The sequence below is a fragment of the Bombina bombina genome, chromosome 9 (genome assembly GCF_027579735.1).
Source record: "Bombina bombina isolate aBomBom1 chromosome 9, aBomBom1.pri, whole genome shotgun sequence".
Taxonomy (NCBI): domain Eukaryota; kingdom Metazoa; phylum Chordata; class Amphibia; order Anura; family Bombinatoridae; genus Bombina; species Bombina bombina.
The window spans coordinates 31,383,171-31,407,995 of NC_069507.1; the positions used below are offsets into that span (position 1 = coordinate 31,383,171).

The 24,825-nt window shown below is 40.5% G+C and overlaps 1 protein-coding gene across 1 annotated transcript in view; it reads right to left on the minus strand.

The window, feature by feature from the left end:
- Positions 1 to 24,825, minus strand: part of CDH23 (cadherin related 23) — a 1,210,211-nt gene that overhangs the window by 762,219 nt on the left and 423,167 nt on the right. Inside the window, exon 7 of the mRNA XM_053692025.1 lies at positions 17,337 to 17,531. Within this exon, the coding sequence (XP_053548000.1) occupies positions 17,337 to 17,531 (195 nt within the window). The remainder of the gene's footprint in view (positions 1 to 17,336; positions 17,532 to 24,825) is intronic.

Sequence of the window (24,825 nt, forward strand, 5' to 3'; positions counted from 1 at the left end):
CTACCTGCAGAAGAACACTGGATAAGCATCCCTAATGCAAATGGACTATGGTATTGAAGCAGAGTGTCTGATGAAGGTGGGGCACTCTAAGAGGACAAAGACTGTTCTTAAAGTGATCAGAGGCAACCTAGAGACATTTGTGCTGTTCCCATGTCATGCTTCACTGTGGAGAATGTACAGAGAAGAAACTGTTGGAAATATTGGGGGGTGCTAGCAATGCAGGTGGAGAAATAAAAGATGCAGCGTTGTTTGGGGGTAGATAGGGGGCTGGTTGGGTCTTTGTGCAGATAGACCAGTAGTTTGAGGATGCTGGGAGGTAGACCGAGAGTATTGGAAAGGCCGCACCTATGTGCAGTGACAAATTGTGCCCTATAAAATTATACCAGTACATGTGGATATCTTTCTCTATAGTATTCTCACATAGATTCATGTTATACCAAAGTATCAGGCTTATATTGTTGTTAAAGGATTTACTAATTTTCTGTGCTTTTCTATTTTTATGTTATTCTGTTAGAATAAAAGAATGGTATGTTAGGAATAATTGTTAGCATGACCAGCACCATCTTGTTCTTAGCTGCCATTTTGTCTTTGGCATCCATCTTGTCTAAATAACATTTATTATAGCAATTATTCTTTAGTGGGAATAGATGTATTTGTTATTAGTTTTTGCAGAGCTAGTTTGGCCTTGCAGATGTTCTGGGCAAGGTACCTGGAAGTTGTTTTCTCTATAAGATGCTCATATGGCCTTGCTATGGGCGCAGATGCACCTCTTATTATGACTATAGACACATTGCTTCTCAAAACTGTGTCAGGGTGCCAGGAATCTGACTGAGATGAGAAGTGCAAAAATAATCACACCTTTATTAATAGCAAAAAATAATAAAAAGTCCACAAGTCAAATAACAAGCCAGGAATCAAAACCAGAGCTGGTAGTCAGACAAGCTGAGTCAGGAGCCAAAGCGAGTAGTCAGACGAGCCGGAATCAGGAACAAGGAGAACAGCAGAGTCAGGAACAAGCCAGGGATCAGGAACCAGGAAGGACGTCAGACAGCCAGGTAATACACAGGAGCTCTCACAAACATGTCTGAGACAACACAAGGACAAAGCATACTGAACAGAGGCCCTTTAAATAATAAGTGATGACATCACAATTCTGAGACTGCATCCTGTCTCACATGTATGATGTAAACCAGTCTGGCCATAAAAGGAAGTGCAGGAAGTGAGCAGGATCCCCCACAATGCACCATAGTCAGGAAGAAAGCTGAGTAAAATGGCTGCCAGCAGCACATGGCAAACAAGTCAGGAAAAAACCCTAGGGCAAAGGAGTACAAGAAGCGCAAGAAGCCTTGAATTATTTATTTGTCACAACAAGTAAAAATATTCAAAATAACAACTTACATTCAAGTAAGTAAATTTGTGCACCAAGTATGCAACACAGCCGCAGTACAGGACCGGATCCTCAGGCAGATATGTCCAAAACAGATTTTGAAAAGGACCGCCGAACAGAGTCTGCGTCTGACGTCACTAAAGGTTCCGGCACCGGAGCGTCCCCCTGCAGGCCTAAGCCTCCTAGACCGCTATTGCTGATGTTGTAACCGGAGCACAGGAGCACTGTATCCCTGACAGTACCCTCCCCTCAACGACCCCTCCCCCGCGGGAGGACAAAAGGCTTATTGGGGAAATGGGCATGGAAGGCACGGAGGAGAGCGGGAGCATGAACATCAGAGGAGGGAACCCATGAACGCTTCTCTGGACCGTAGCCCCTCCAATTAACTAAATACTGCACGCGGCCCCTGGACATACGAGAGTCAATAATGCTGCTGACCTCATACTCCTCATGGTTGTCAACAAAGATAGGACGGGGACAAGGCAACACAGTGGAAAACCGATTACAAACCAATGGTTTCAAGAGGGAGACATGAAAAACATTGGCGATGCGCATTGCAGGAGGAAGGTCAACAGCGTAGGCCACAGGATTCACCCGTCGGAGTATTCGAAAAGGACCAACATAACGGGGAGACAGTTTATTGAAAGGCACATGAAGGTTCAAATTGCGGGAGGACAGCCAAACTCTCTCACCAACCTGGTAGGAAGGCGCAGGCAGACGCCTACGATCAGCCTGTGACTTTTGGCGCTGCATAGAACGATGAAGGCAATCCTGAATCTGCACCCACGTGGAACGGAGTTGCCAGAGATGCTCCTCCAAAGCCGGAATACCCTGAGACATGAATGAATCGGGCAAAATGGATGGTTGAAACCCATAATTCTCCATGAACGAGGATAACTTGGAGGAAGCATTAATAGCACTATTACGAGCAAACTCTGCCCAAGGTAACAGTTCAGACCAATTATTGTGGTGATCTGAGACATAGCAACGGAGAGACTGTTCCAGAGCTTGATTAGACAGTTCCGCAGCCCCATTGGATTGAGGGTGATATGCCGAGGAGAAGGAGAGCTGGATCCCCATTTGAGCACAAAAGGAACGCCAAAATCTGGAGACAAACTGGCTACCCCGGTCCGACACTATCTCCTTGGGTAACCCATGTAAACAGAAGACCTCACAGGCAAAAATTGAAGCAAGCTCCTGAGCGGTAGGCAACTTCTTCAAGGGAATGCAATGTGACATTTTAGAAAAACGGTCAACCACCATAAGGATAACAGTATTGCCATTGGAAACAGGGAGCTCAACAATGAAGTCCATGGAAAGATGTGTCCAAGGATGCTCACCATTAGCAATAGGTTGAAGACCCACAGGAAGACGTTGAGGAGTCTTATTCTGTGCACAAACTGAGCAGGAGGCAACATACGCAGCAACATCAGAATGAAGACCTGGCCACCAAAATTGCTGAGTGACAGACCAAATCATTTGGTTCTTGCCTGGGTGACCTGCGGCTTTAGGATAGTGGTAAGTGGGCAAAAGTTTAGTTCGAAGATTCTCAGGAACAAAACACTTACCACTAGGTTTCTCAGGAGGTGCATTAGTTTGTGCAGCCAGGATCTCCTCCCCCAAGGGAGAAGTCAAATTAGTATGTATGGTAGCCAAAATATGGTCAGGAGTAGGTACAGACTCCTCCTTGGACAGAGGTAAAAATTGTCGAGAGAGGGCATCAGCCCTAACATTCTTACTACCAGGCAGGTAGGAGACCACATAATTAAATCGAGACAAAAATAGCGCCCATCTGGCCTGTCGGGGCGACAAACGTTTTGCTTCAGATAGATAAGTTAAATTCTTGTGGTCAGTAAGAATGAGCACTGGCAGGCTAGTACCCTCGAGAAGATGCCTCCATTCCTTGAGTGCCAAAATTATGGCCAGTAATTCCCTGTTGCCAAATTCATAATTGCACTCCGCTGGAGACAATTTCTTAGAGAAGAAACCACACGGATGCAAGGAACCGTCAGGCGTAGGACGTTGAGACAAGAGGGCACCTGCTCCAGTCTCAGACGCATCGACCTCAAGAACGAAAGGCAGGACAGGGTTAGGATGAGCCAGAACTGGAGCGGCAGCAAAGGCAGTCTTAAGACTATCAAAGGCCTCAATGGCAGTAGGTGACCAATGGAGTGGATCATTCTCTTTACGGGTCATGTCTGTGATAGGTTTGACCAAGGAAGAAAAGTTTTTAATAAACTTTCTATAGTAATTGGCGAACCCCAAAAAACGTTGAATAGACTGAAGACCAACTGGGCGAGGCCACTGCAGAACTGCAGATAACTTGTCAGGATACATGGAGAACCCTGCAACGGAGATAACATAACCTAGGAAGGTTACTTGAGTCTGATGGAAATCACATTTCTCAAGTTTACAAAACAGGCCGTTCTCACATACTTTCTGAAGAACCTATGTAACATCAGAACGATGAGCCTCAAGTGTGGGTGAGTGTATGAGGATGTCATCTAAGTACACCACAACACACTGTTGCAACATATCTCGTAGGACATCATTAATAAATTCTTGGAAAACCGCAGGAGCATTACATAGGCCAAAGGGCATTACAAGATACTCATAATGGACGCTCCTGGTGTTAAATGCTGTTTTCCATTTGTGGCCCTCCTTGATCCTAACGAGATTGTACGCTCCTCTCAAATCAAGCTTAGTAAAGACCGTAGCTCCCTTGAGGCGGTCAAAGAGTTCCGTAATGAGCGGAATAGGGTAAGCATTCTTAATGGTAAGACGATTAAGACCACTATAATCGATGCATGGTCTTAACTCGCCACCCTTTTTCTTCACAAAGAAGCCAGCCCCTGCAGGAGAGCAGGATTTGCGGATGATCCCCCACGACAGAGCATCGGAAACATACTCCTCCATAGCACAATTCTCTGCAACAGACAGAGGGTAAACCCGGCCCCGAGGAGGAATGGCTCCGGGTTGCAGGTCTATGGCACAATCGTAAGACCGGTGAGGACGCAACGTACCGGCACGCACCTTGTCAAAAACATCTAGGAACTCTCGGTACTCCTCTGGCAATGGAGATACTGAAGAAGTGCACAAGACTTTAACTGGTTTCTGAAGACAAGTGGAAAAACATTGCAGAGACCACGACAAAATTTCGGACCTGCGCTAGTCGAGACTGGGATTGTGCTTTTGGAGCCAGGGATAACCCAGAACAACCGGAAAATGCGGAGAGTTTATCACATGGAACTGGAGGGTTTAAAAATGGAGAGCCCCAACAGCCATGGACAACGGAGCGGTTTCGTGAGTAATGAGCGCGGGCTGAAGGGGCCTGCCATCAATGGCCTCAATAGCAAGCAGAATGGACCGAGGCAAAACAGGAATGGAGTGCTTCAATACAAAAGCACTGTCAATGAAATAGCCCGCAGCACCGGAGTCAACAAGAGCCTGGGTGACTATGGAGGAGTCCACCCAGGAAAGGACAACCATGACCAAAGGTTTCTCATTTAGCGGTTCCGGGGACAAGGATAAACCACCTAAGGTCTGCCACCGACAGGACCTTAGGTGTGAGCGTTTCCCGGCCGTGTAGGACAAGACTTCAAAAGGTGGCCCTGTAACCCACAATAGAGGCAGAGCCCCTCCCTCCTCCTAAAGGCCCTCTCCGCCACGGAGAGATGTGTGAATCCCAACTGCATTGGCTCAGCAGTACCTGGTGACTCTGGACCAGGAGGCATGGGAGGAGAGGGAGGCATGGGTGGGAACGAACACGTAGGAGACAACGGTACAGGAGGCTTTCGCAAGCGCTCCTTGAAAGAAGGCCTCTCACTTAGTCTGATGTCAATTAGGATCAAAAAAGACACCAATGCCTCAGATCCTCTGGTAAATCTCTGGCAGCAACTTCGTCTTTAATCGCATCAGAGAGCCCATGAAAGAAGGTGGCAACAAGGGCTTCATTGTTCCAGCCTACCTCTGCTGCAAGCGTACGGAACTCAATGGCATACTGAGCAACAGATCTTGTACCTTGCTGAATGGACATGAGTAGTTTAGCAGCAGAGGAGGAGCGAGCTGGAACATCAAATACCCTTCAAAAGGAGGCCACAAATTCAGGGTAATTTGAAATCACAGGTTTATTAGTCTCCAACAAGGGATTAGCCCAGACAAGAGCTGTGTCAGAGAGTAACGAGATGAGAAATCCCACCTTAGCTCTGTCAGAGAGAAACGCCTGAGCTAACATGTCAAAGTAAATGCCAAACTGGTTCAAAAACCCTCTGCACTGATTAGGATCGCCTCCATATCGCTGAGGTAGAGGTGCAGAACCGGACATGCTCCTGGTAGGCATAGGTGCAGCAGCGGAAACAGGAGCAGCCATAACTTGCGGGACACTTTGGTCTAAATGTGCAGTGCGAGTCAGCAGGGTTTGCAGGTCTAGTGCAAATTGATCCAAGCGGTGATCCTGTTCATCCATCCTGGAAATTATGGCAGGTAAAGGTGGATTATTAGCACCATCAGGATTCATGGTCCTTGCGTAATGTCAGGGTGCCAGGAATCAGACTGAGACGAGAAGTGCAAAAATAATCACACCTTTATTAATAGCAAAAAATAATAAAAAGTCCACAAGTCAAATAACAAGCCAGGAATCAAAACCAGAGCTGGTAGTCAAACAAGCCGAGTCAGGAGCCAAAGCGAGTAGTCAGACGAGCCGGAATCAGGAACAAGGAGAACAGCAGAGTCAGGAACAAGCCAGGGATCAGGAACCAGGAAGGACGTCAGACAGCCAGGTAATACACAGGAGCTCTCACAAACAGGTCTGAGACAACGCAAGGACAAAGCATACTGAACAGAGGCCCTTTAAATAATAAGTGATGACATCACAATTCTGAGACTGCATCCTGTCTCACATGGATGATGTAAACCAGTCTGGCCATAAAAGGAAGTGCAGGAAGTGAGCAGCATCCCCCACAATGCACCATAGTCAGGAAGAGAGGTGAGTAAAATGGCTGCCAGCAGCACATGGCAAACAAGTCAGGAAAAAACCCTGACAAACTGTCTTTTACCTAATTATAATAATGAGCTTGTATTTTTCCTGACAAACACTGTGTAAAATGACGCAGTCATGAAGTGTCATCATGTTAACCCTATATGCTGTCATGACTGCCTATAAGACATGTTGTTCATCTTTCAACAAAGTAGAATAGTTTTTAGACTTATTGCTGCGTGGTCTGAATTCTATTCTCTGGATATCCTGATCAGATAACATATTCATTTCCAGCTGGTACGGTGTGCCTAAGGCCCAGTCCTGACTGACACTCCCCCTCTGAAAACAACACCTAACACCTGCAAAACCCTTAAAACAAAATAAAGGTTCCAAGGAGGAGAATTTGGTTTAATGACTGGTTAAAGCCTGAACAAAACTTTGAATATCAGGAAGCTTAGTAATCTCTTTATGAAATAAATGGAAATCTAACCCTATAACAAGCTCCTATCTAAACCTCCTATCTAAATCTTCATGTAAAAATTGAAGAATTCTAGGAATCATGAAAGAATGCCAATTAAAACCTTGTTTTTCTCATCAGGAAATGCTTTTTTTTCAAATTTTTTGATAGATCTCTCTTGTGGCAAGCTTTCTTGCCTGGATAAAGGTATTTACAACAGCATTGGAAAAATCTTGCTATCTTAAAATGAGGGGTTCAATCTCCAAGAATACAAGTTGAGAAACTCAAGATCTTGATGAAACCATGGACCTTGAGATAGAAGGTTGTGATGTAGAGGAAGAGCCCATGGAAGAAAACTAGACATCTGTACTAGGTCTGCAAAACACGTTCGGCAAGGCCAAGATGGAGCAATCAGAATTAAAGAGGAGAACTCCTGCTTGATTCAAGCTGTCACTCTTGGAAGAAGAACTGTTGGTGTAAAGATATATGCATGACGAAAAGACCAAGGAGCTCCTAGAGCATCAACAAACTCCGCCTGAGGATCCTTCTGCAATAAAACTAGACATCAACAAAATGTTAAGAGGTTCCCCTGTACAGTACTCTCCCCTATGTTAGGCATACCCCTATAACTAGAGTATGTAAATATGCAGTAATCTATCTAATAAATATTCCCTGGATATGATGTACTGTGAGTAACTGTACCTGTTAATAGCCTGCGGGCTATGTGAGTGCAAAATGGGATTTATACTTACCTGAACTGCATCCACTCTACTGCACTTCAGCACTGCAAAAGTGACAGCTTTGAGAGAGTATCTAGCGCTGTGTACGTCCCAGCAGAGGATCTACGTGTAGAGTATATTAACGACCCACCAGAAGGACAAGAAGGGAACCGCAACACCTGTGGTAAACCTGTGACTAACTCCTTCACTGGGAGTAGTTGTATCAATACCTGATACTCCAATCTCCCCTCTAACGCTCAGTAGCAGCTCTCTGATGGGAAAATGGGCCTGAAATCAGTCTGAGAAACACCCTCTCAACAAAGAACCTGGAGCACCTCAATTTTTCATTTCCCTCCTGTAGAGGCAAATATAAGACTAGCATACCAGAGAGTTGGGGGAGATTAAGTGCTCTTAGAGTTTGGGAATCTTTGCCTCCTCCTAGTGGCCAGAATATATATTCCCAGGAGTAACGGCTTGTGGACTCTCACCACCTTATGAAAGAAATTGAAAATAACATTTTGAAAATACAAAAGTATAACAAAACATATGTGAAACATAATAAAATAAACTATTACACACATATATAAACATATTAAATATAAAATATGTTTATTATTGCAATACATGTATAAAAAGGGTTTGAATGGGAAGGGCTCAATAGTATATATATATGTGTGTGTGTGTGTATATATTTGTATGTGTTGATGTGGTGATTTAGTTGCCCCTTTCAAATGCTCATATTCACACCCATCATTTTTTTTTAAATCTTTTATTTAGTAATATTCACACCCATCTTTGATACATTTTCTTCTGTGTCTGCTTAGAGTTTATGTACTTTGACAGAAAATAAATGATAATTCCTGGTATCAAATCTGTTTGGACTTCAAAACAAAGCAGTTTTAAAAGTACTGCATTCCCCTTAAAAAGCATAGAAAGGTCATACTGAAATATACATGGGTGCATTTAAATGTTAAATAGAAGCACTTGTGTAATATACTTCCATTAGCAAATTGCTTCTGTAAACACTGTTACTATTTTTTCAGTGGCATACGCACATATGCTGTGAGTGCCCGTGCACCAATATTCAAGCTCAGGGAGCTGGCGCTGGTGTGTATTGTGTCTAAGAATATTTCATTTATGTCATACAAGCTATTGCTGACTCTCTGAGAAGGTGTAGTAACTGAATACTGGTGCACAGGCCCTCAGAGCATACGTGTGTATGCCGCTGCAAAACAGTAATGACCTTTTACTAGAAGTATTTTTGCTAATGGAAATACAGGGAGTGCAGAATTATTAGGCAAGTTGTATTTTTGAGGATTAATTTTATTATTGAACAACAACCATGTTCTCAATGAAACCAAAAAACTCATTAATATCAAAGCTGAATAGTTTTGGAAGTAGTTTTTAGTTTGTTTTTAGTTATAGCTATTTTAGGGGGATATCTGTGTGTGCAGGTGACTATTACTGTGCATAATTATTAGGCAACTTAACAAAAACAAATATATACCCATTTCAATTATTTATTTTTACCAGTGAAACCAATATAACATCTCAACATTCACAAATATACATTTCTGACATTCAAAAACAAAACAAAAACAAATCAGTGACCAATATAGCCACCTTTCTTTGCAAGGACACTCAAAAGCCTGCCATCCATGGATTCTGTCAATGTTTTGATCTGTTCACCATCAACATTGCGTGCAGCAGCAACCACAGCCTCCCAGACACTGTTCAGAGAGGTGTACTGTTTTCCCTCCTTGTAAATCTCACATTTGATGATGGACCACAGGTTCTCAATGGGGTTCAGATCAGGTGAACAAGGAGGCCATGTCATTAAATTTTCTTCTTTTATACCCTTTCTTGCCAGCCACGCTGTGGAGTACTTGGACGCGTGTGATGGAGCATTGTCCTGCATGAAAATCATGTTTTTCTTGAAGGATGCAGACTTCTTCCTGTACCACTGCTTGAAGAAGGTGTCTTCCAGAAACTGGCAGTAGGACTGGGAGTTGAGCTTGACTCCATCCTCAACCCGAAAAGGCCCCACAAGCTCATCTTTGATGATACCAGCCCAAACCAGTACTCCACCTCCACCTTGCTGGCGTCTGAGTCGGAATGGAGCTCTCTGCCCTTTACCAATCCAGCCACGGGCCCATCCATCTGGCCCATCAAGACTCACTCTCATTTCATCAGTCCATAAAACCTTAGAAAAATCAGTCTTGAGATATTTCTTGGCCCAGTCTTGATGTTTCAGCTTGTGTGTCTTGTTCAGTGGTGGTCGTCTTTCAGCCTTTCTTACCTTGGCCATGTCTCTGAGTATTGCACACCTTGTGCTTTTGGGCACTCCAGTGATGTTGCAGCTCTGAAATATGGCCAAACTGGTGGCAAGTGGCATCTTGGCAGCTGCACGCTTGACTTTTCTCAGTTCATGGGCAGTTATTTTGCGCCTTGGTTTTTCCACACGCTTCTTGCGACCCTGTTGACTATTTTGAATGAAACGCTTGATTGTTCGATGATCATGCTTCAGAAGCTTTGCAATTTTAAGAGTGCTGCATCCCTCTGCAAGATATCTCACTATTTTTGACTTTTCTGAGCCTGTCAAGTCCTTCTTTTGACCCATTTTGCCAAAGGAAAGGAAGTTGCCTAATAATTATGCACACCTGATATAGGGTGTTGATGTCATTAGACCACACCCCTTCTCATTACAGAGATGCACATCACCTAATATGCTTAATTGGTAGTAGGCTTTCGAGCCTATACAGCTTGGAGTAAGACAACATGCATAAAGAGGATGATGTGGTCAAAATACTCATTTGCCTAATAATTCTGCACTCCCTGTATATTGCAAAAATGCTTCTACTTAAAACTGAAATGCGCCAATGCCTATTTCAAGTTTGACTTTATTTTCCCTTTAAACATTTACAGGTTTTTTTTTCTCCCAAACTATGTACAGGGATAAATAAAAGACTTGAAAACAAATCCCTGATTACTGAAATGCCCAGACCAGCAGCGCAGAATGGAAAAAGAAGGTTATTTTGCAACACAGTAACAAGACTTAGTTGCTGCATCAAGAAATGATTGCAAAGAATTAATCTTCATTTAAACTGTATTCAATAACACAGCATGAACATTAGTTTGAAAATAACCCCTAGGCTTCGCTGTTTATGGCCGTGCTGGATTTTTTTCTTCTCTGATTCATGATTTTCCATGGTAAGTGGTTATTACTGAGGAAACTCTAAGTAGGAATATTAGTAGCTTAGGTTTATTTCAGAACATGTAAATGTTTCAGTGTTTTTATGAAATTGTTTCCCATTTAGATACAATATATCTGTAGTTATTGCAATGTAAAATCTGATGTTTACTGTTAATGGATATTGCTTCAAAATGGACGTGTTTTGTTAAAAGACAAATAAGTAGAAGATTATTAAAGGAAATGTTTTTAAAATAAATAATAATAATAATAATAATAATAATGTGATATTTTAAAAGTTGTGTGGGCCCCCTGCAGTGCATATGAGATCAACAAACAGGTTACTACAGTACTGGATTATAGTTAGGAGTGATTGGTGTAATAAACAAAAGTCGTCTTCTAAACAGTTTTCTTTTTATCTCAAAGTGAGAGGAGAAGTAGAATATTTGTGCTAAATGATAAAAGTATGTTGTCAGTTTCTAAAAACAAAGATACTGTTAATAGTTAACATTCTAATGGGACAAAATTATTGTTTCAAAAGATAGATAATCTCTTTATTACCCATTCACCAGATTTGCACATCCAACACTGTAAAATGAATATACTTTTTACCTCATGATTACCTGTATCTAAGCCTCTTATCTCAGTGCTTTTTACAATTTTGCATTTTTGCCAATCAGTGCTGTTTTTTGTATAACCATTATCATTCTCCACGGGAACGAGCACAATCTTATCTATATGGCACACATGAACTAGCACTGTCTGGCTGTTCTGCAAGATTTAAAAAAATAAATAGTAAAAAGCACCGAGATAAGAGGTGGCCTGCATGGGCTTAGAAACAGGCAAACTTTGGGGTTATAAAGTGTATTAATAAAATAATGTTGGTTTTGCAAAGCTGGGATATGGGTAGTAAAGGCGTTGCGTATCTTTTTAAACAATAAAAAAATCAAGTAGACTGTCCCTTTAAGAAACATTGAATTTACACATTTGATAATGATTTTAAAGAACTGTGTCGTAACCCTCTGGCCGCCAGCGAATTCTGCAACACATTCCAAACCATTCTTTGTTGCTTTAATCATTTGTGATCTGAACTTGGATACCATTTGTCTGAAAATACTTTTGAAACCATTATTATCTACTATCTAATAAACTCATGTGTAAATATCAGACGCAGTCAGTCACAAGCCCAGTAGGAAATCTATTTCATTTTCTTAAAGGGACATTGTACAATAGATTTTTCTCTACATAAATGTTTTCTAGATGATCCATTTAAATAGCCCATCTGGGAGTGTTTTCGTAACAATTTATAGTTTTGCTTATTTTTTTTAATAACATTGTGCTGATTTTCAGACTCCCAACCAAGCCCCAAAGTATCAGATGTAGACCCAGGTCTCCAGATTCCTGCTGCTATTGTTTGTGTAATCTGTCTTTTTATATGCGGGGGGCGGGGGGGGGTCTGCTTTTCCTGCTTTCCCAGCCCCTTTCACTGGGTGTCCCTACCTAACCTTGTCAACAATGCTAAACAGAGAGCTTCTAAGTAAGTTTTTAAAAGATTTTTTTGCTGGATTTTTAGATCAGTATCTGTGCATCTTATTCTTTATAGTAGGGTCTATTACATGCAGTTAAATTAAAATTTGTGTATTCTGCCCCTTTAAACTTTTAGCATATATCAGCAATTAAGTGGATATGGAAGTCAAAAGTATACTTTAATGGTTTAATATACTACAACGATCTAGCTGGTAATTTAGTGGCTGCACATATATGCCTCTTGTCATTGGCTCACCAGATTTATTCCACTTGGTTCCAGTAGTGCATTTCTGCTCATTTTAAGGGGTTAAATATCATATTTATATGCAAAGAAAAGCAGAATAATAAAATGTTCTAACATATTAGAGTATTTTCTTTTGCACTTTTGCACCCTTTAAAGGGATAGTCCAGTCAAAATTAAACTTTCATGATTCAGATAGAGCAGTATTTTTAAGCAACTTTTTAATTTACTCCTATTATCAATTTTTCTTCATTCTCTTGGTTTCTTTATTTGAAAAAGCAGGAATGTAATCATAGGAACCGGCCCATTTTTGGTTCAGCACCTGGGTGGTAGCACTTTCTGATTGTTGTCTAAATCTAGTCACCAATCAGCAAGCGCTACCCAGGTGCTGAACCAAAAATGGGCCGGTTCCTAAGCTTACATTCAAATAAAGATACCAAGAGAACGAAGAAAAATCGATAATAAGAGTAAATTAGAAAGTTGCTTAAAATTGCTGCTCTATCTGAATCATAGAAGTTTAATTTTGACCGGACTATCCCTTTAAGCAAAATTACAAAGTTTTCCAAACAATAAACACTTTAGGTATACACTCCTCTAGAACAGTCTGGATGAAGCCATGCACCTGCAATACTTTGCTGTGGCCATTAAGGTACAAGTATAAACAAGCATGACCTCTAAGCTAAGTAATCACTGTGTAGAAGGCTTCAGGTTTATGTAAATTATCCAATACCTACAAGAACACAAAGCTCACACTTTTTCTTTCATGATTCAGGGCATACACTTTTAACCCCTTAACGACCAGTGCCTTACCCTGTACGACACTGCTGTCCCAGGCCTCTCTCTGCCGCAATCTCGCTAAAAGTTGTGAGATTGCGCTATTTCTGCATGCTCCACGACTGAGGCAGTGCAGAAATAGACTGGCAGAGGTACCAATGCAGAGAGGGCCATTCTGTGGCCCTCTCTGCTTCAGGCAGTGGTGGTGCCAATCGTTGGTAGCGTGGGAGGGTAAGGAGGGAGGCGGGTGGGCGGCCCATCGCTGGAGGGTGGCAGGGGTAGGTTGGAGGGGCGGGACCTTTACACTATGGAAAAAAAACCTCAGAGCAGCAGGGAGGGGGAAGGAGGGAGCGGGAAGCAGCGAGAGGGGGATAATACTGTGAGGGTGGTATAAGAGGGTGGGAAATCAGTCTGGGAGGGGGTAAATTAGGTGGGGGCAGCTAAACTACAGAAAAAAAATGTGTTTTTTTATTTGTATTTATTAAAGTTGTCAAATTTTGAAAAACTGGGTACTGGCAGACAGCTGCCAGTACCTAAGATGGTGGTAATTAGTTAGAAGGGGGAGGGTTAGAGAGCTTTTTTGGGAGGGATCAGGGAGAAGGGAAGGTAGGGGGGTAATCCTACACTAAGGACAATAATAAAAATAAGAATAAAAAAAGGTGTAAAACTGCATACTGGCAGATTGTGTGGGGGTGACAATTGGGGGGTGGGGGATGGAAAAGAGCAGTTTGAGAGGGATCAGGGAGGGATCAGGGGTGGAAAGTGTCAGGTGGGAGGCTGATCACTACACTAAAGCTAAAATTAAACTTACAATCTACCTAATTAACCCCTTCACTGGTGCGCAGCTGCAATTGGTGGACTTCTAATTAACAAAATTCAATGGCAAACCCATATATGTCTGCTATTTCTGAACAAAGGGGATCCTAGAGAAGATTTTACAACCAATTGTCTTATGACTTTAGTACTTTAGTAGTTGTGTGTAAAAATTTCAGTGAGAAACCTAAAGTTTGTGAAAAAGTTCAAAAAAAAATTATTTGATCACATTTGGCAGTAAATGGTGGCATGAAATATACCAAAATGGACCCAATACTTTGGGGCATATTTATCAAGCTCCAAATGGAGCTTGATGCCCCGTGTTTCTGGTGAGCTTGCAGACTCGCCAGAAACAGCAGTTATGAAGCAGCGGTCACAAAGACCGCTGCTCCATAACCTGTCCGCCTGCTCTGAGCAGGCGGACAAACATCGCCGGAAATCAACCCGATAGAGTACGATCGGGTTGATTGACACCCCCCTGCTGGCAGCCGATTGGCCGTGAGTCTGCAGGGGGGCGGCGTTGCACCAGCAGCTCTTGTGAGCTGCTGGTGCAATGCTGAATACGGCGAGCGTATTGCTCACCGTATTCAGCGAGGTCTGTCGGACCTGATCCGCACTGTCGGATCAGGTCCGACAGACCTTGATAAATAGAGGCCTTTGGGTTGTCTACTAAAAAAAAATATAGTTTTGATAAGCATAAAAAAGGGCTCTGTTTCTGTTTAAATGTAGTGATGGCAAAAATATTAAAAATGCTCTGGTCTTTTGGGGAACTTTTAGTCTGAAATGCCCGGTCCTTAAGGGGTTAAGCAACTTTCCAATTTTCTGCTGTCATCTAATTTGCTTTGTGCTCTTGTTATCCTTTGTTGAAAATTATACCTAGGTAGGCTTAGAAACCGCAATGTATCACTGGGAGCTGGCTGCTGATTGATGGCTACACATATATGCCTCTTGTCATTGGTTAACCCAAAGTGTTCAGCTAGCTCCCAGTAGTGCATTGCTGCTCCAGTCCCTCTGTGAGAAAGTACAATGTTCAGATATATTTTACAGTAAAAGCAGTCAAATAAAATAATGAATGTTTACTGGAACATTGTTTCCGTTTCCTTAAAGGGACAGTCCACTCCAATTGTTATTATTTAAAAAGATAGATAATCCCTTTATTACCCATTCTCCAGCTTTGCATAACCAGCATTGTTATATTAATATACCTTTTACCTCTGTGATTACCTTGTATCTAAGCCTCTGCAGACTCCCCCCTTATCTCAGTGCTCCTTACAGACTTGCATTTTAGACAATCAGTGCCCTCTCATAAGTAAATCCACGGGCGTGAGTACAATGTTTTTTATAAGGCACACATGAACTAACTCCCTCTAGCTGTGAAAAACTGTCAAATGCAGCTTTCAAGAAGCGGCATTATAGGGCTTAGAAATTAGCATATGAGCCTACTTAGGTTTAGCTTCAACAAAGAAAAAAGAAAAGAGAAAAAAGCAAATTTGATGATAAAAATAAATTGGAAAGTTGTTTAAAATTACATGCCCCATCTGAATCATGAAAGTTTAATTTTGACTAGACTGTCCCTTTAAGTAAATATTTTATGAGCTGATGATATGTTCAATGTATTGTTCCTTTAAGCTCTCTGACGAAGTGTGTTCTCCCACACACGAAACGCGTAAGAGGATTTCCCTTGCACATGATGGGGAGTATCTGCTGCCTTGTGTACTTTTACACTCAATGAAGTTGGCACCGATCCAATTGCTGTTGTTCCATCTTACTTGTTCCTTTAAGTTCTAGGCAGAAGTCATATATTTCAGCTTATTGTTTAATTTATAATGGCGACTAGTTAACACCTCTGACACAGACGGTGGTAAAATGGATCATTCACATCTCACAGAACATATTTTGTTATACACATGTAAAAGCAATATTCTTATTGCACAGGCAACTATCACATTTAAGAAAGTATCCCCGTTTACCCAGAATTACACTGTGTACATTGTTACCAATACACCTGAGGTTTCTGTGAAAAATATGCAAATTAGATGCACAATAGTCCAGGCTTTTTGCTTCTGATACATACAGCAGTCTCCTATCAGTGTATGTGCAGCAGAAACCATACCACATCCGGACAGTTGTTTCGTGCTCATAATCGCTCATCAGCAGAAGATAGGTTTTTATTTACTGCTAAGTGAAGCTAATTCTAGAAGGGTTTTTGTTTCTGCTGTACTTACTCCAATAGGGCATTGCTGTGTTTTATACAGTATCAGAAGCAAAAAGTCTGGGATATTGCACATCTGATTTGCATATCTTACCCAGAATCCTCTGGTGCATTGGTAACAATGTATACAAAGTAATTATGGTGTAAAGCAAGCGGGGATACTTGCCTAGATGTGCTAGTTCCCTGTGCAATAATTCTATTGCTCTTACTTTTATGAAATAGAGTATTTTAACCTAATGCTTTTATCTCCACCATAACTTAAATGAATATTGCTTAAACACATGTAAAATACCATAGAAAGAAATGACATAATATAGATTGTTTCTCTTCAAATTAAGGAGTATTTTTATTTCTTAATCAAAGGAAACTTTTGAAAAATCCAGAACACATCCAGAAGGTTGTTTCAAAAGTAGCCAATAAGAGAATGTAAAGCAAAATGTTTATAAGATGTAAAGATATTAATCAACCAGTTAAATACCTGAGTAGTAAGGAATTCAAATGCAGATTGGAAGAATTCAGATAACTAACTCATAAAAAATGTGATGTTCATTCTTAATTAAAAAGGATGCTGGCAAGTGGATAAGAGCAGACATACTGTTGAAGAATTAATTATAATAAGAGAACAAGTTTGTTTTCATTTTACAAATGACACATTAACAAAGATAAAATCATTCAAACATTTTAAAATGTATGAGCAGTTTGCTCTCAAAACTTATATAGTTTGAATAGATTTCCTTTAAAACATAATTATCAGTTTTAGACATTTTTGTTTCTAACATTAGGATTTGTATTTGTAAAGTAGTTTTTGTTTACCAATATTAGAATTGGAAACAAGACATAGTAGGTGCTTGACACATTGGAAGAAACTACTAAGGATTTTTTAAGTATAGTATTGTTCGTATTATTTACTGCTAAGGTGACTTTGAGCATGCAATGAAGGCTTAGATTTCACCCTCCCAGCTAATTTGATATAGACACATTGCACAGTTTTTAGAATTGATTTAATATAATACTGAAGACCTACTAACATGGGCGACTTACCGTTGCGTTAACTTGTAGCTGAAAGGCCTGAGTGACCTCATAATCCAGGGGGCTAATCACAGTCACAATTCCACGAGATTTGTCTATGGTAAAAAAACTGGAAGGTGGTTGGATAGAGTATAATACGCTGCCTCCAGTACCCTGGTCAGGATCTGTTGCGTTGACAATGAATATTGGCGTTCCCACAGGTGTGTTCTGGATAGAAACAAATAACAAGATGCATTAACAGATGGGTGAGAAAACCTCTGATTTATTAAATGTAAATCCTAATTCTGGGACAACAATGAGTTGCTAATTATGCAAATGCTAAAAAAGGTCTGGGCACTAATCGTAGCAAATAGTACATGGGGGAGAAAACCATGGCAAGAAGAAGGTGTTACCTACCCAATATAAGGGATGAAAAAGCCATATATAATATTTGTATCTTTAAACCACCAATTCTAACAACTATTGACACCTGGCTCTCCTCCAAACATACCACCTACCCTTCTTTATAGCGGTTTGCATTTTAGCCACGCTCACAGGTCAGGATAGGGTTAAGTGGGTGGTGAAGGCATTTGTCCCCTCATTGTATTCCTATACCTCCATCTCTATTACTCTCTTTATTTCTGACAATTGTCATTTATCTCCCCTGTTTCTCTCTGTGTTGCTTTCTCCTGGCCTTATGGAAGTGCTTTACAATTATCTGACCATGATGACGCCTGAGTGTCTCACTTTCTCTCAAGAATCATCTTAAAGGGACAGTCTAGTCAAAAATAAACTTTCATGATTCAAATAGGGCATGTCATTTTAAACAACTTTCCAATTTACTTTTATCATCAAATTTGCTCTGTTCTCTTGGTATTCTTAGTTGAAAGCTAAACCTAGGTAGACTCAAATGCTAATTTATAAGTCCTTGAAGGCTGCATCTTATCACATGTTTTTCTATTTGCTTTTCATAACAGGGGAGTGCTAGTTTATGTGGGCCATATAGATAACAATAACATTGTGATCATGCCCGTGGCTTGTGGCAGACACAGCACTAATTGGCTAAAATGCAAGTCAACAGATAATAAATAAAAAGTGATGTGATCAGGGGGCAGTCTGCAGAGGCTTAGATACAAGGTAATCACAGAGGTAAAAAGTATATTGATATAACAATGCTGGTTATGCAACACTGGGGAATGGGTAATAAAGGGATTATCTATCTTTAAACAATAAAAATTCTGGTGTAGACTGTCCCTTTAAGTGATAGAAGAAGTCAAAACTGAAATGTGTATAAATGCATTTCACTTTGAAATAGAAGCATTTTGCAATATACTTCCATCAATGCATCTAGATATTACTGTTTTTCTGCAGCATATGCAGATATCCTGTGAGCGTCTGTGCACCAGTATTGAAGCTCAGAGAGCCGAAGATGCTATTGCTTCTGTGAAGGTGTAATTTGTGTCACAGAAGCCACCACTGACTCTCTGAGAAGGTGTAGTGTTTAATTACTGGTGCACAGACCCTCACAGCATATGTGCGTATGCTCTTACCACACTATTAATACAAACACCATCCCAGTCTATCACACTGTCTCTTTACTTCCATTTGTATCTAAACTATTAGAAAGATCTAACTAGATTTGCCTGATATTTGTCCTTTTTGGCGGAACCAGGTTTATAGTTTGCTCATTCTGGGCAATATGAGGCTGCTCTTGGGGTGGCAACAAACCATAGAAAAGCTAATATGCATTCTCTCTTTTTGTGTATGCAAATTATTATCCTTGAGGATTAGGGGCCCATTTAACAAGCTCCGTAGGGAGCTTGTGGGCCCGTGTTTCTGGCGAGTCTTCAGACTCGACAGATACACAAGTTATGGAGCTGCGGACCGCTGCTCCATAACCCTGTCCGTCTGCTTTGAGCAGGCGGACAAGAATCGCCAGAAATCAACCCGATCGAGTCCGATCTGGTTGATTGACACCTCCCTGCTGGCGGCCCATTGGCCGCTAGTCTGCGGGGGGCGGCGTTGCACCAGCAACTCTTGTGAGCTGCTGGTGCAATGCTGAATACGGAGAGCGTATTGCTCTCCGTATTCAGCAAGGTCCTGCGGACCTGATCCGCAGTGTCGGATCAGGTTCACAAGACCTTTCTTAAATAGGGGCCATTGTCTCTTAAGGCGACAGAAAGAGAGACAGACATGGACCCTTTCCCCAATGAACCTAGAAGGATTTGACTGAACTTCTCACGCTGGGCCCGATATTCAAAACCTCACCGGCCTGGAGCGAAATCACACAAAATCCTTTGGATTTTTTTAGACCTTGTAGTATAATGTACACTGTCAGAAAAAAGGGTACGGTTGGGGTCGGTTTGTGAACACTTAGGGTACAACTGTTGTGGTTGTACCCTCAATGGATCATAATTACACCTTAAGGAACTAATATGTACTATTTAGCTGTAAATAAGGTACAAATATGTTTCCAACTGTCAAAGGGTCCATGTCTGTACCATTTAATCCCCCCAAAAAGGTACAATCACTTGTGTGACCAAAAGGTTGAGGGGATGGGTGCCTCAAGGCTGCCAAACCCTGAAAGTCCATATAATTTGTAAACCTCAATTATGTTCAATTGTTAGTAATATGCCAGAAGTGGGCAAAGCAAAAAAAATACTTAATAACCCATATATTCAATGATACTGTGTTGTTGGTTCTAAATAGCAAACAAGCACTTAACATTTTAATGTTTATGTTTAGAGCATCAAGATGTTAACTCTTAAACATAAAGCAAATGTATTAACTAAAATTACAAAGATTTTTTTTGTTTTAAACTCTATAAAATAAACAAGAGCTGTGAACCAGTTTTTTTAAAAAAATAGCCATAGCGCCATCTGTTGGTTGAAAGTTCCTTGACATATGTAACACAGCTCCATCTATTGGTAGCAGGTTCATCACCAAAATGTGTATTAGGGAAATAGACTCATTTGCATATATTTTGCATAGTGTGACAATTCAATGAATGGTTGTGAGTTTTATCATGTACCCCTCCCCCAATTCCCCTTTATTTTTGTTAGAGTTATATATGTTTTCTATATATTTATGTTTTATGTGGCATGTCACCCTAAATTAAATAGGGTGTTTTTAAAGTCTAGTACAGAGTGATACAAAAACTTATTGAGTATTTATTATATTGGAACTGGTTGTTTAGCCTTGTTCTTTCAGGTAGTTCTGTAGCAGTCTTTAGATTTGCTCTATGGCTAATGTATCCAAACTTTTTTTTAAAACTGCAGTGTGGCTATTGTAATAATGTCTGAAAAAGTACACATTAAATGAATGCATATTTGAATGTTATATAATACATTTAATGGGACAGCATTTGTAATATTTGATGAGTACAAATTTGCCATCATGAGGTACAAAGGGCTTGTCACTGGGGCAGTACCATAGCACTGAGGTCCAATCTAGTCACCAAAGGTACATATTTGCATTTGAAAGGTACAATCTGCAAGGGTACTAATTTGTACCCATGGTAAAGGGTACAGCGGGGGTACCTTTGAGGGTACTGCCCCAGTGACAAGCTGTTATACCTCTAAAGGTACAATTTTTGCACATTTTTTCTGACAGTGTATGAGTCTTTGTTTCCCATAAAGAACACTACATAGTAACAGAAACATTTCTTAAGGTAAAATTTGTGTTTCTACATTTTCTTACCGATGAGATTTCTTAGAATATATCACCTGAGCAGCGAGGTTTTGAATATCAGGCCCTCTATTACTCGCAGTGTCAGTATTACAAGGCAGAGCCTTAGATACTGTCCTCTTTTAAAACTATACATCTTCCCTTTGAAAACTTATAAGCTCTTAAGGTAAGTAGGATATAGAGACAGTCAGACAAATGAGAGAATGAAAGACAAAAAAGAGACAATCAGGAAAACAGAGGAGACATAGCAAAGGGCAAAATATAAAGAAAGAGACACTTGGATAAAAAGAGAATGAAAGTGATATCCAGAACAAAAAAGTGTTAAGAGGCTGTCAGGACAGAATAGGAGGGAGAATAAAAGAAAAGGAAAGAGACAGCCAGGATAAAAAGGAGAGAGACAAAATAGGTGGCAGACTGCATGGACATATGAGAAGGAAAATTAAAGGATCACTAAAAACAGAAGAACAGAAAATATATGAATGCATAATAAAAAGACAATGCAAAAGCACTTAGTTTGAATTTAAAATGAGTAGTATGGGCATCTGCAGACATTTTCTAGGAGAGGACAAAAAAATAAAATGAGCCAAGCATAATAACAACAACAGTGGCAATATGCAGCAGGAGATGCTTTTGGTACACATGTGGTGACTGACTGGTATCAAGTACCACCTCTCCAGACATCTATGGTTACAGATCCAGGAGTATGTGATGTTATGTAGGCTTGAGGCTGAAAAATAGCTGCAGTACTTGTGAAGAATGATGGGGGCATATATATATATATATATATATATATATATATATATATATATATATATATATACAGGTGGCCCTCGGTTTACGACGGTTCAATTTGCGCCATTTCAGAATAACGCCCTTTTTCAGTCATGTGCTATTGAAAAGTATTGAGAAGCAGTGCATTGATTAAAATATCTGGTAGGTGGAGCTGTCCGCTTGTATTGCAGCAAAGATATGCAAGCCAAGCAGGCTGAAATTAATCAGTGAGTGTAACCAGACCTGAGCTACCGAGCAACTTTCAAAGGAACAAGATCTAGCAGCCACTTCCCTTTCATCTTCCTGTCCAGCTACTTGAAGGGTGAGTATAAATCAGTCCAGACTGGAATGCATAGAATAGCTGCAGACCTGATATTATCTAACATCCTAACAATGCAGAGAACTGTTTGCAGAAAAATGCAAGTAAAAAAATGTTTTTGTTCATTAAACTTAGTTTGATGATACATTCTGTGTTATGTGATTATTTTATTAGGTTTATAATGCTGTTTAGCAAATGTTTTGGTTCATTACACTTAGTTTGATGATATATTCTGTGTTGTGTGATTATTTTATTAAGTTTATAATTTTGAGAGGGGCCTGGAACCTAACTCCCTCACTTCCCATTGACTTACATTATAAACTGGGTTTCAATTTACAACGGTTTCTATTTACAACCATTCCTTCTGGACCTAACTCTGGCGTAAACTGAGGGCTACCTGTATATATATATTGTATGTAAGCACTATTTATAACCAGCACTCACAATATTTGATAAAAATAATTATTAATACTTCCTAATAATGTCTTATCAAGCAGCAATAATATCTTATCAAGTCCTATGAGTGCTATTTTTGAATAGTGTTTGTCTACATAAATGTCATGCAATAAGGCAGAAGCTTTAACCATTTATTACTTTTTGATGGAAATGAGTTCAGCAGTAGTTCTTAGTCATTCCCCACTTGCTGCCTGTTAGTGACACTCCTCATTCCAAATGAGTGCCACTTCTGTCTCACTAAATTTATCTGTCCTATCACCACCACCACTATTACTCCACATCATACCACAGAGTACCGTGCCACACGTGCCTACCTGGCGCCACAATGCTCTAGGACAGATTGGTGAGGTCAGTGATGCACAGGGCATCCAATGGGAGCTCAGGACTGTTAGACTATCACAAGGCTGAGGGTAGAAACTTCTCTCTGCCTGAAAGACTGTGTAGGTTCTGATCACTGATCTTAGTATTAGTCCCATGTGAGCCTTGTAATATTTGCAGAGGTGCACAGAACCACTCCCCTTTCCTATTGCTGCCAATAAAGTGGAGGAGAAAGAGGCACAAACACACCACACACACACAATCTTGCCCCTCCCCCTTTTGCAGACGACCATGATGAGTAGTAGACTTTTTTTTTCTGACAAATGTCAAAGTTAGTTACATTTTCCTACCTAATGCATCAGCCCATCACAAAATGCATATACATATATCCTGTGTATCTTGCACATGCTCAGTAGGAGCGGTGCCTTAGAAAGTGTGCTTATAAAAAGATTATGAACATTTAGATAATGGAAGTGAATTGGAAAGTTGTTTGAAATGGTGTGCTCTATCTATCATGAAAATGTAATTTTGACTTGACTGTCCCTTAAAAGGACAGAAGAGTGAGCTGAGGCAAAAAGGAATAAATGAGACAGAAGAAATAAAAGAGAGACAGTTAGATCAAAAGAGAGCAAGGAAAGTCAGGAAAGAAAGAGACAGCCAGACACAAAGGCCCCAATTTATCAAAGGGCTTGCGGACCTGATCCAACACTGCGGATCAAGTCCGCAAGACCTCGCTAAATGCGGAGAGCAATACGCTCTCCGCATTTAACATTGCACCAGCAGGTCACAAGAGCTGCTGGTGCAACGCCGCCCCCTGCTGACTCGCGGCCAGGAGGTGTCACTCAACCCGATCGTATTCGATTGGGTTGATTTCCGGCGATTCCTGTCCGCCTGCTCAGATTTCCTGCTCTTTAGACCGCTGCTTCATTAGTTGTGTTTCTGACGAGTCTGAAGACTCGCCAGAAACACGGCCCTTCAAGCTCCGTACGGAGCTTGATAAATGGGCCTGAAAGAGTAGACAACAGAAGGGGAGAACAGCATCTATAGTTTATATCAAATGTTTTTAAATCTTGAAGTATAACCATTTTCTAGCACAATCCGGATGATTTAATGTTCTCTCGGCACAACACACCTTTCCTTTAGCAGTTTGTAATAACAGCTTTAACCTTTAAAAATGTTGTTTTAAGATGATCTATCACTTCCTACTTCTAGATTAATATTGTCGCTTCCAAAGAAGCCGGACGAGATGATACCAAAGTGTCAGTAAACAAGAAGATAGTACCAGTTTCTTTGTGTATAAATTAGCACTTTCACGAGGTATTTTCTGACCATAAATAACTATTGCTGTTAGTGTCACATAGAAGCAATCAGACACGCTAAAGCTGTCACCTCAAATGACCTAGTCATTACAGACAGCTCAGTGATATCACACTACAGCTGAGAAAGCTGTAATCACTTGGAACATGGCAGGCATTTTTGTTTGTTATATCTAAAAGGGTTATTTTAAAATGTTTTGCTATTTTTTTTGTTCAAACTACAGACGTTCCTATATTGAAAAATGTATATATATATATATATATATATATATATATATATATATATATACTGTTATGTCATATGGACGTTAAAATGTTTTCTTTCCACGTTTACCATTCCAATCCAAATACAGACAGATGCAAATAAGCATGTTCTGCAATCTACCCAATCACTCCGTAGAATGTTGCAGGTTACTTAAAGTGACACTCAATCAAATTTAAACTTTCATTATTCAGATAGAGCATGCCGTTTTAAACAACTTTCCAATTTACTTCCATTAACTAAATGTGCACAGTCTTTTTATATTTAAACTTTTTGAGTCACCAGCTCCTACTGAGCATGTGAAAGAATAAGTGTGTGTGCGTTTGTGAATGGCTGATGGCTGTCACATGGTACGTGTATGCATTTGTGATTGGCTGATGGCTGTCACATGGT